Raw genomic sequence first — 12,354 nt, forward strand, 5'->3', positions numbered from 1 at the left:
GGATCCCAGGGAACTGCCCTTGCTGGGAAAGCTCAGAGTTACCCAAACACACCAGCATCCTACTTCTCGGGCTCCTGGAAGGCAGGGCTGTGGACTACAGCACTCCTTCCCGCCTTCCCCCTCCAGTCAGAACCAACCTCTGTGGCTCCTGAAAAATCTTCCATGTTTTGGTAACTCGGGCCCAGGAAGACCAGAGTTGGTGATAAGCCAAGTCCTGGGCTAACTTGGCAGCCACACGAGGTAACTACAGCCACAGGAGGGCTCCTGACTTCTCCGGACTCAGGGCTCAGGGGAAGGTGGTGCTTTTGAGAAAGGCAGGAAGTCACTCTCTTCAGCTTTGGTAAATGTGTAACAACATCAGCTTGGCCTTCCACCCTGGGAGGAGCCACAGCCTTCCTCCCTACACATTTGCTCTCTTCCTATTCCCCTCATGAGGCTGGTGGGGACTCCAGGATGCTCCCACTGCCTGGTGGCTCTGACGTGTCCTTCCCTCCTCCTGCAGCTCCAGCGTTACCCATAAGACATCGCCACAGTGGGGGTTACAGAGCATGAGAGCCTGCCATGTTTTGGGGGAGAGCGGGGGTACACGTTGAGTAAAAGAACACACAAGGCCAGTGGTCATGGTCAGACAAGACAGTGAAGATACACAACATGGTGGGGACTTGCTGTTGCTGAATTTATTAAAATAAGCTGACTGCCAAATGTTGTGCTATACACATTCCTAAGCTCTTACGGGCGTGAAGGTGGGAGGCGACATGGATGGTCTCTGCAGGCCAGGTCTATCAGACTTAAGTAGGTCCCACCACCAGGGCCTCTGCACACGGAGTTCACGGCCAACTCTGGACATGTGGGGTGGGCTGAGCAGATGTGCACCATCCACACCAGAGGACGGGACTTCCGTCTCACCTGTCCTCCTACCTGTGTGTGTGTGGACCCATTGTTCTCTGAGAATCAGAACGAGCTATACGGGACTCATGAACTGTCTGGAATGAACACACTGTAAAAACGTCCCAATGCCTAATTATTTCAAGATACTTTATTTTAAAAACAGGTCACAACACTAAACTTTTGGCCCATTCTGCCATTGTACAAGCTACAAACGCTTGTTCAGCAGCTGAGGGGCACTCTTGAGTAGCGTGTCTGAGGAGTGAATAAAAATCCATATAAAACAAATATTCAAATAGTTTCCATAGGAACACAGATAAGTGTGACCCATATCCTAGCCTTCCATATGGCTGCATCGCGCCGACCCTACTCTTACAAAGACATTTCAAAACTAGCGGTAATTAAGTTACATGGTCCCCCCAAATCCCTTAATTCAAGCTAAACTTGCAGTTAACAGCTACCAGAGTGATATCTACACATTAATACCAGCTGAAGCACAGGCTGCTGGGTGGCGTTTCATCCCACTCTCCCAGGCACAAGACACAGGCAGGGTGCTGGCGTCCTGTTCCTCTACTTCGGGTGGGAAGTCGGGGTTCTGGAATTGCTGCATGAGTTGCCTGAGAGAGGAAAAGTGGAATATTAAAAACCCTGCCTCACACTCCTAACTGGGCATGACAGTATTTACTTCCCATCAGGAAACAATTCAATGTATTTTTTTTTTCTGAGACAAGGTCTTTCTCTGGTACGCAGGCTGGAATACAATGGTGCTGTCATAGCTCACTGCAGCCTCAACCTCCCACGCTCAAGCAATCCTCTCACCATAGCCTCCCAAGTAGCTGGGACTACAGGCGCCCACTACCATGGCCAACTAAATTTTTAATTCTTTGTAGAGACAGGGTCTCGAACTCCTGGGCTCAAGTGATCCTCCTGCCTCGGCCTCCCAAAGTGTTGTGATTTCAAGTGTAAGCCACCACACCCGGCCAATTCAACATATTTCTAAAGCAAGTGTTTCTTCAGTCACCTTTTTGGTAATAAGGAAACCACAAGACACAGGGCACAAACTTAAATATATTCCAGTTACACAGAAATATCCTCATCAGTCTTTTCTAAAACTTTTCTTAGGAAAAATATCCATTTGTATTTAATCTTAGGCAAGACAATTTCTTATTCGTCTAAACAAGAAGCACATATTCAAGAAGGTGCCTATTCTTGGCAGCACCATCAACATGCATGGCTTACTTACCACGCAGGCCCTGACATCACATAGTAGATCGTCGGCCTCTGGAAGCCATTGAATGTAGAGGCAGCAGCAACAGTGTAGGCGCCCATGTTTTCAAAGAGCATCCAATCACCCACATGCATTTCGGGCAGGTCACAGCGCTCAACAATCCGATCAAGGCCATCACATGTTGGTCCCCATATGCTGGATGAATAATACTTCTCATCTGGTTTAGGTCTCTATACAAAGAGACAGAGAGAGAGGAAATACTACTTAATTATACTTGTTGTGACCAGTCCTCTTCATTGTTTTATACAGTATGCTCAGAAATTACCTTTTGCAGAAGGGGCTTTACATGTGCGTGATCATACAGTATGCAATTAAATGATCCATAGACGCCATCATTCACATAATACATAAAGGTCTGTTCACTCGACTCATCCTCATCTAGAAAGGCAGATCAACAATCTTAATGACTTTTTGCATCAGCTTTCAGTTATACATGAAGTGATTTGTCCTTTACACATACCATCAGAGCCAGTCTGTTCCTTTAATACAATTTTCTTGGCGATGATATTAACCGCAAGTGTGAAAGCTGATGCAACATAGTATCTGCCGGGCTCAGCTATGATTCTCACTCCAGAGTCTGCCGGAAAATATTTGTCCAGCGCTGGGTTGATTACGTTGGTGATCTAAGAGAGCGAAACAGGAAAGAAAGAGCAGCCTTCATTGTAGAGAATTCACACGGGGAAGTAACATCACAGGGCCTTGTGACATGACATCATGAGACCAGACCTCAGCAGGCAAGTTTATCATTAAGTAACAAAAGCAAAACAACATCAACATCTCCCTGCAAACCAGGCTGCACATCCCAGGTGGCTCATTTTCATTCCCCTCCAGGCGCCCTATCTCCTTTAGGATGTTATGGGTACGATTTTATCAAAGAACAGTACACAACAAATTACTACCTAGGAAGGCATCAAGACGTCAAAACATTCTTATTTAACAAATACATGCCAACAGGATAAATATCCTATTCTGCCTACGTCATGATTTTAACAAACCACGTGGATATATTTTATAAATTCAAGCACCAATATAATGGCTTAACTTCCTAAGTGACTAAACATTTCAAATATTTTCAGGAGAGGAAGCACAGGTCGAGCAAAGCACATTTGGGGTGATGATGTGCCGCCGTTAGCATATTCCCTAGGAAGCCCACAACGACATGTTTTTTCTTTTTTTGGAGACAGGGTCTCACTCTGTAGCCCAGGCTGAGAGCAGTGGCATGATCATGGCTCACTGCAGCCTCAACCTCCTGGGCTCAAGTGATCCTCCCACCTCAGCCTTCCAAGTAGCTGGGATTACAGGTGTCCACCACCACACCTGGCTAATTTTAAATTTTTTTGTAGAGATGGGGTCTCACTGTGTTGCCCAGACTGGTCTCAAACTCCTGGGGCTCAAGTGATCCTACCACCTCGGCCTCCCCAAGTGCTGGATTACAGGTGTGAGCCATGATTTCCAATGTAACTAATTATCCAAGACTTCTGGGAAAGCTGACTCACACTTTAGAAAACCAAATGATACCAAGTGCAATGTTAGACAGCACAAAGAAATCACTCAAAGTATCACACCAAGACACTTCAGCCCATTTTGGTACTAGTTTAGACACTTAAATTTTGAAATATTCCAAAAAGGAATTTATTAAAACAGCTACTGCGTATTAGTTTTGTTCTAAATTACCTCTTCAAATTTAAGCTTCACATCCTCAGATCCAGGAAAGCCACCGCCAATATCAAGGAGATACATGCTGAAACCAACCTCAGCCTAGAATCAAGAAAATCAGTCAGTCAGATCCACAGCTAATAAACAACAAAAACGTATGCAGCAGGGGCTGAAACCCATGTAACACAGGACCAACTGCCAGAAAAAGTTAGCTCTAGAATTAAGACTACTTATTGTGAGTTGTGCCCCGCCCTTCGCTAACAGGGTCACGTATACTCACCCCCATGTCAAAAACACAGCGGGCATCAGAGATTGCCTGCACGAAGGTCTCAGGATCGGTACAGCCGCTTCCTACGTGGAAGCTGGGGTAAAATAAAGAGACAAGACACTGTGTCTTAGTATTTCTTAAAACAATAGCAAACACTAGGAGAAAGCCTGTAAACCTCAAACTGTTTAATGACCTTCAGCTATCCCACCAAGATCTCACCTGACACCAACGACATCGATATTCAGCTCTTTTGCCCGTTCCAAAAGGAGCCTGCTATTTCTGAGCGTGGCACCGAATTTAACACTGAGACGACAGACTGCTTTGGAATCATCAGTGGCAATCCGCAAAACCAACCTACAAGCAAGGAAAGTGCAGCAAATGTCTCATGATAGATGTTCACTTACAGCCACGATTAAAATAAAAACAATCCTGTTCTAAACACTGTCGCTGATATATTCTGTAGTTTGAGTCCCAGGCTTCATGACTCAAGGAGGGTTTCAACTTTCTGCTAAAGTACAGAAATATAATCATCAGAAAATTAAGTTTGTTTGATAAGAATCCACGTATCTTATGCCCCTGATCTTGCCCTCAGATGGGGGAATAACTCACTTTGCTTTTGGATGTGCTCTGGTAACTTTCATCAACTCAACTTCACTATCAAAAGTCATCATCTGGACTCCATTATTAGCAGCATACTTAATTTGAGATACTTGTTTACAAGGATTTGCATAGATAATCCTCTCTGGAGGCACCCCCAGACTCTGCACCAACTGTATTTCAGTCTGAAAAAGAAGAGTGGTGTCATGCTGTCCATATGTGGCTTCACAGGTGGAATAAACAGAAAAGCACAGGAAGTTGTGATGTGCCCCGCCCCACCCCCACCCACCTGCCTTTAGTGAGCATTTATTGCCCAAAAAACACAACTTGTATCTGCCCTGTGGGGAATACCAGGACCATTTTATACAACTGCTTTTGAGTCCTGCTGCTATTGCTTACCTTGCTAGCACAGTCAAATCCTGTCCCGACAGCAGCAAGGGTCTTCACGATGGCTTTGCTATCATTACATTTGACTGCATAAAAGGGGGTGACACGAGGGAGAGCTTTTAACCACCTCAGATGTTTCTTTAGAATGTCTCCCAGGTCTGCCACATAGAAGGCATCCTTATCATCCTGAAATAAAAGTGGTCACAGGTGACTCACTAGCAGTCTCACCACACACCACACCAACAGCCAGCGACCTTCTTTCCCATTGGTCACAATGGATTCTGCTCTTCTGAGTCTAGCCACTGATATGAATATCACCATTATCACTATTAATTTACCACCAGTGAATTAATTTCTACATTCCGTAACAAGACACAGAAGCCTCACTGCTCTTCCTTAGACCTTGCCAAAGTTTTCCACTTGCCTGGCAATCTCAGCTGCACTGCCAACATGGGTCTCATATACTTACAGAAAAAGAAACTTCATTAATTTTTTGGTCCAGAATGTCCTTGGCAGTAAAACCTTCATCGAGGAAGTGGCAGTCAAATTCTTCATTACCAAAGTTGTTCATGATTTCTTGATGTTCCTCTGAAATGCAACAAAATGCAAATAGAGTGGAGAAATTCACTCAGAAGCCTTAGCAATATAATTCTTAAGATTAACCTGCAACACAACTGTAAACTGAATACTCACATGGAAAACTAAGAGATGGAATTGAAAGAAATATTTCCAGCTTCTCACAAAGGCAACTCTCCAGGAATTCCAAATTCCTCTGCGTGTGCCCTTGGAGCAACAGTGACAATCTGTGAAATAAAACAGGGAATTTGCTGTCTACCTTAGGAACACATCAAGTTGAAGATGGGGCACTGGCCGAGCACACGCAGAGCTAATCATACCCTGGATATAAACCACTCACTGGCCTGGTGATCCCAATTATTACTAGGTATAAGGCACATGATTCCATAAACCTTGGCAGTATAAGGACACCACAAATTCAATACCAGGTTTTTCCAAGGCAGCACACTAAGCATTTCAAATGTTTGTAACAAAAAAATGTAGAATGCAAGTTTCAGAAGCTTATCTGCACTTAGTTCACTGATATGGAAAAAGTTTATAATGGTCTGCTTTATTTCAGAGCAGTTTCAGTTCTTTAGAAACTTAAAATAGCATTATAGACCTTTTTTTTTTTTTTTTTTTTTTTTTTTGAGACAGAGTCTCACGCTGTCACCCAGGCTGGAGTACAGTGGTGCAATCTTCGCTCACTGCAACCTTTGCCTCCCAGGTTGAAGCGATTCTCCTGCCTCAGCCTCCCAAGTAGCCAGGATTACAGGCGCCTGCCACCACGCCCCACAAATTTTTCTGTTTTTAGTAGAGACAGGGTTTCACCACGTTGTCCAGGCTGGTCTTGAACTCCTAACCTCACCTGATCCACCCACCTGGGTCTTCCAAAGTGATGAGATTACATTATAGCCTTTATATACAGCCATACAAACATCTTGCTATTTCCTACTTCCACTAAGTCTTAGAATGATTTTTACTGACCAACAGGCATCATGGAAATGTCTGGAGCATTTGAGATTTTACAAGTTAATTTTCAGGTATTAGCTGGGTATATACTTCTTAAAAACTGTAATCCTCAAGTCAGCTTATCACATTGTATTACAGTTGCTGTTACCTAATTAGAATTCAGTTTTTTTTAAATTTTTAAATTAAAAAAATTGTTTTTTGAGACGGAGTTTTGCTCTTGTTGCCCAGGCTGGAGTTCAATGGTGTGATCCCGGCTCACCTCAACCTCCGCCTCCCAGGTTCAAGCGATTCTCCTGCCTCAGTCTCCCGAGTAGGTAGGATTACCGGCATGTGCCACCACACCCGGGGCTCAGCTAATTTTGTATTTTTAGTAGAAACGGGGTTTCTCCATGTTAGTCAGGCTGGTCTCAAACTCCCGACCTCAGGTGATCTGCCTGCCTCAGCCTCCCAAAGTGTTGAGATTACAGGCGTGAGCCACCGCGCCCGGCTAGAGCTCAGTATTCTGAAACCAGCGTTGCCTACCAAGTTTAGCAATTCCGGAATGCCAACTGTCCTTACAGGCACTCTCATATTTGCTTAGCTATGAGAATAATTTGGGGCTAACTTCGCCAATAAGAAAAATAAGCAAGAACATCACGCTAGTAACAATAAAAGTCACTGTATTTTGCTCTCATCAAACGTGACACACTGGCGAACCAGTTTTCTTAAAATTATTTATTTTAACCTTTAAAAATTTCTGCAGGTAGAGCTTTCTTCTTTTCCACTGTGCAACCCACTTCAGTGCCAGCAGCCTACAGGCACAGAGGCCAGGCAATGGTTCGGGGACACAGTTTGCTCTGGCATGGGGTACTATGACAGGCCCAGGGGGACGGGCCTGTCATAAATCCAAACCCATGCATGGAATTTGCTTTAAAGCTCTATCTATTGTGACTACTCGGCAGTGTCAACCTCGGAAGTTGCCTAAATCACCCCTCGGAGAAGGCAAGAGAGTAACAACGCTAGCAAAACCATTTTTGTTATAGAAATGGTTATATATTTTTGTTTATATAAAGAATATTTACAATTTAATAATAAATAGGCTCACGCAGACACGGACGGGGTCATTTAAGGCCTTGTTACATATTTTTAAGGCAATGTTCAGGCCTAAACTTGGAAAGTTTCGATTTCTTTTTAAAATGTCAACACTTTTTTGCTTTTTCTGTATCTTTTAAAGCGTTACTTAAGTAACTTACTTGAATATATTTAACTGAAGAGCTCCTTTTGGTCTTTCTGTAACAGCTATTTAAAATGGCGAATCAATTAGCACAAGACGGTAATGTTAGAAGAGAGAGCGGCTAATTCAAACAAACTTTTAAAAAATTTTCACAAATCAATTAAAGTCTGCCCAATTTTATGTTTAAACAAAGTCAGCCAACACATTCTTTGTCCTCCCCAGACATTCCTGAGAGGTTCTGCCTTCTACACTTGCACCAATTATTTCGGCTTCGCAAACAGCACAATCAGCCTTTTCTGAAAACCTTAGGGCTAGCTCCCCTGTGTACGTCCGTCCATCTGAGCCAAGCTTTTCCGAGATCACCGAGTCATTCAGAGTCCTTAAATAGACACCTCTAAGTCATGGCTGGCCGAGCAGCTAATATCACAGCTACTACGACAAGACTATCTTAGCTCTACCCACACTCGCAGGTTTCCAAATTGGTGTCATGTGCTCTGTAGACACAGCGAAAATAAAAACTGGAAGGAAACTGAAGGCGCCAAGGCCGGGGCCCCGCTCGTCTGTACCGAGGCGAGTCCGGGCTCTGCGCCCCTGCACCTGCTGCGCGCCTGCCAGGGCCTCCCCAACGGCTCCCCGGCCCGCGCGCGGCCGCCAACGGGTTGGGAAAGGAGGACGGCGCGGAGACGCAGGGTCCCTGGAAGGGTCTCCGCCAGGCCCCTCCAGCCCCGAGCTGTGAAGACGGGGGCAGGACGCGGCGCCCCAGTCACCCCTATCCAGCCGCGGGAGATCCCCGGGCCCGGAGGAAGCGGCACCCCAAGGTCGTGGCCCGCTCGGCGACCACGTGTCTCCGCAGGCCGGCGAGGCGCGCCGCACACGTGCCCGGGGCCCGCCGCGGCTCCCGCCCTCGCTCCCTCCCTTCCTCCGCAGCCGGGCGGTCCCTCACCTCAGAGCGCCCGGGCGCCGCGGGCCAGCCCCATGGGGAAGTGCAGACGCCGGAGCCTGAGCCGCAGCCGCAGGAGCGCTCGGCCGCCCCCGCCGCGCCCGTCAGCGCCTGGCTCCCGCCCGCCGGAGACGCCGGCCCGAGGTGGCGCCGGAGCTGCTGGCACAGGGGCGGCGGGCGGCGGCGGCGGCGGCTACAGGAGGGACTGACAAAGCCCCACGGCGCGCCGCTCCCTACTTATAGCGCCGGCGGGTCGCCATGGAGACGCACCAGCTCAAACCAGCCACGATCGGTTCCGGCCGGGACGCCGCCGGGGGAGGGGCGGGGGCTCGGCGGTGGCCAACCCAGGCCCGCGCGGAGCTGGTGGGGCGCTGGCGGGCCGACGTCAGCGGAGCCGAGCGCCGCCCGCCCCACGCGTGGCCCCCACCCCCGGCCTCGCGCCCCGCCCTCCCCACCCTGCGGCGGCCTCGCCCCGCCCCGCCCTGCGGCGGTCCGCCGGCCTGGAACTGGTCCGCGCACGCGCACGACGCCGCAGGCGCCGGCCCGCGGCCGCTGAATGGCGGAGACTGTCTCTGCACAGCTGTGCTTTCACCTGGCCTTCAGTGCCTCGTGCCCGAGAGCGGAAAAGGGAAATCGCGAGGGGAGCACCGGTGTGCTGGCCACGTGGGCCCCGCCGGGCCGACTCTGGACCCTGCTGCCGTCCGCCGCTCCAGTGCAAGGGACCTGGAAGTGATCCCGGTGCCGCTCCGCTCCCACCAGCTAGGGAGCAGAGGCGCGGGAGGGAAGGGGCGTCCCGGGGGTCGCCAGCACGCTGGGGGCAGGGCTGGCAGCCGCCCCCACGCCCCCGCGCTGGAAGCCTCGTCTTTGTAACATCCGGTGTCCTGTGACTAGATAGGTCCTGTCCTGCGGAGGTGGTTTCCCCTGTGAAGCCAGAGATTCCCCCAGGAGCGTGAGGGGAGCCGGGTCCTGAACCCCCAAGCCGCCCACTACCCTCTACTTTACCGGATGGAATTCATCAGTAACTAGGTATCTTTAAGGGCGGCTCCCTGGCGCGCTCTGAGAGTTACGGAAGTCCCAAAATGCTTTGACCGAAAACGTCTGTGAATACATAAGGCAAAGGCAAAAAGCCGCGTGGGAAATTCGAGTCCCTAGGAGCGCCCGGGGAATGCCTCTGGAGGTGGACTGCCACTCACCCCAGGCCACGCTGGAATGCCCCCACCAGGCAGGCACTGGACTTGAATTGGGGACACTTTTTTTTTTTTTTTTTTTCATTTTTACCATTTTGGTCAATCCAGACAGGTTATGTCTCTCCCTAGGGTGGGGATTTCGACAGACCGGAGTGTGGCCGATGAAGAGTTAAAGAGAGGAGAGGGTAGATCTAGATCTAGCCGTGAGTAGGTAGGGGTGGGGTTGCAGGAGCTCAGAGCACTGGCCCAGCCCTGCCCCCATCTTGCTGTGTTCTCTTGGACAAGTTACTTCCCTTCTCTGGGCCTCAGATAACCCAAGAATCCTTACATAGATATCTTTATACCCACAAAGCCCTGTGAGGTTTTTGAAAAACTTCCTTAGTATCCAAAGCCAGGTCTGAGGCACAGTCAGTGAATACCTGTTTAATGAATGCATGCATAAATGAATGAATGGATGATCCAGCTCTTCCTGGAGCAGGCGCGACTTGCACAGAAACAAAAAGAGGGCAAACGCGAGCCGTAAGCAGAAGTGAGTCTTCTTCCTATGTGAAGGGATGTGGGGGTGGTCCGCCCCTATCAACTTTATCTTTACAGAGTCCTTGAGCACCCGCCCGGACTAGAGGGGTGGGGGTGGCTCCACCCTTAACAAGCTTAATTCTTGATGAGATTAACCATCAGAACCCATGAGAGAACGTTATAACTCCAGCGCTGAATGGGACATTTTTGATTCTGTGGTGATGCGGACTTTGTGCTTCTCTGTGAGGAAACACTTTGTTCCAACGACGCAATTTTCCTCACACTCCGGAAGTGTCCTGCACTGGCAGAATTGCCCACCTTCCTGGCACACCTACCAACCAGTCATTCCCAACACTGCCCAGTATGCAGCCTCCCGGCAGAGGGCCTGGATGTCTTGGCAGGTAGAGTTCCCCTAGCAGCCTGGGGTGGCCAGATAGAAACATTAACTGGAACTGGAGCACCGGTGTGCTGGCCACGTGGGCCCTGCCGGGCGACTCCGGTCCCTGCTGCCCCCAACGCTCCAGTGCAAGGGACCTGGAAGTGATCCCGGTGCCGCTCCAGTTCCAGATCCAGGGATCCGGGAGGGCTCCGACTGGTGCACACACAAGCCACTCACACTGCTGTCGCCCACATACCTTCCTCTCCTGCTAGCCCACCCCCGAGCCCAAACTCATGCCCACATGCTGGGAAGGTGAGGCCTTGCCTGGACAGCCCGGCAGGGAAAATAGAAGGAGGGAAGGAGTCCCGCTGCTTCCCCGGAGTTCTGCTCTCCCTCAGAGGCCCTGGGCAGCAGGACTGTGGACAGCAAGGCCTGAGTCGTGAGACCCAACCACTCAACTGGATTCCAGAAGCTCAGGTGGTGGTGACTAAACCTGGCCTTAATCAAAATGCATGACTTTATTGTCTTTCAATGTATTTTCAGTAAACTTCATCCTCTCCATTACTATTTCTTTTCTTTGGAAAAAAGCAACAGATCCTTGTAAAAATGCGTGATGCCATGCACTTAGGAATCACCCTCATGTGGAGATGAGATTTCTTTATTATATTTATTTTTCTGAGAGTCTCACTCTGTCGCCCAGGCTGGAGTCCAGTGGCGTGATCTCCGCTCACTGCAACCTCTGCCTACTGGGCTCAAGTGATTCTCATGCCTCAGCCTCCTGAGTAGCTGGGATTACAGGCATGTACCACCATGCCCAGCTAATTTTTGTATTTTTAGTAGAGATGGGGTTTCACCATGTTGGCTACGCTGATCTCAAACTCCTAACCTCAAGTGATCTGCCCACCTCGGCCTCCTAAAGTGCTGGGATGACAGGCATGAGCCACCGCACCTGGCTGGAGATGAAACTTCTGTGTGTGGTGCTAAAAGAGTAAATAAAAACATCAGACACTACACTGGACATGCTACTAAGAGCTTAGTCATCTCACCTAAGTTCTCGGACCAACTCCCATTTTCTTAGGATTCCTTGGGACCCCTCACAACCCCCCGGCCCCGCCCCGCTCATTGTGAAAGCTTGGACATGACTTCGCCTCTCTGAGTGCCAGGCTACCCTTCTGTAAATGGATGGTTGGACTGGATGAAAGCTCAGGTTCTTGCCTTCTAATGTTCTAAGAATCTAACTTATTTCATAGAGTTCTGTATAAATCCACTGACCCAAGTTTTCTGAACCAAAAACAAAAACATGTCTGATGAAGGAGGTATCTTTTCCTCTTCTTTGCTAACTTACATGAAAAGGCTTATAAAGGTATATAGTGATTGCAGACTTAAGCAGTCACCCTTATCATTATTAATTTTTTTTTGAGACAAGAGTCTTGCTGTGTTGCCCAGGCTGGAGTACAGTGGCACGATCTTGGCTCACTGCAAACTCCGCCACCTAGGTTCAAGCAATATTC

At 48.8% G+C, this 12,354-nt stretch overlaps 1 protein-coding gene and 1 non-coding gene across 2 annotated transcripts; both read right to left on the reverse strand.

Annotated features, from left to right (window-relative positions):
• Positions 1-1,014: 1,014 nt before the first annotated feature.
• On the reverse strand, positions 1,015-5,884 carry ODC1 (ornithine decarboxylase 1). The gene is made up of 11 exons (XM_007971497.3): positions 5,775-5,884; positions 5,551-5,669; positions 5,094-5,267; positions 4,707-4,879; positions 4,317-4,451; positions 4,110-4,191; positions 3,848-3,931; positions 2,634-2,796; positions 2,439-2,551; positions 2,129-2,343; positions 1,015-1,502 (listed from the first exon to the last, which is right to left on the reverse strand). The coding sequence occupies exons 2-11, from the start codon at positions 5,650-5,652 to the stop codon at positions 1,358-1,360; spliced, it is 1,386 nt and encodes a 461-aa protein (XP_007969688.1). The 5' UTR covers positions 5,653-5,669; positions 5,775-5,884; the 3' UTR covers positions 1,015-1,357.
• A 1,485-nt stretch (positions 5,885-7,369) lies between these two features.
• LOC119627433 (small nucleolar RNA SNORA42/SNORA80 family) lies at positions 7,370-7,505 on the reverse strand. Its single transcript, XR_005243627.1, has one exon. It is a non-coding gene; the product is annotated as a small nucleolar RNA SNORA42/SNORA80 family (small nucleolar RNA).
• Between the last annotated feature and the right edge of the window lie 4,849 nt (positions 7,506-12,354).

The sequence above is a fragment of the Chlorocebus sabaeus genome, chromosome 14, assembly GCF_047675955.1.
Source record: "Chlorocebus sabaeus isolate Y175 chromosome 14, mChlSab1.0.hap1, whole genome shotgun sequence".
Taxonomy (NCBI): domain Eukaryota; kingdom Metazoa; phylum Chordata; class Mammalia; order Primates; family Cercopithecidae; genus Chlorocebus; species Chlorocebus sabaeus.

Excerpts from the sequence above, each read along its gene's own strand:
- ODC1 (XM_007971497.3), bottom strand. The coding sequence starts at position 5,652 with ATGAACAACTTTGGTAATGAAGAATTTGACTGCCACTTCCTCGATGAA. Across the intron at positions 4,192-4,316 it reads ATCGATGTCGTTGGTGTCAG|CTTCCACGTAGGAAGCGGCT; the intron begins GTGAGATCTTGG and ends ATTTTACCCCAG. Across the intron at positions 2,344-2,438 it reads TAAAGCCCCTTCTGCAAAAG|AGACCTAAACCAGATGAGAA; the intron begins GTAATTTCTGAG and ends CTCTTTGTATAG.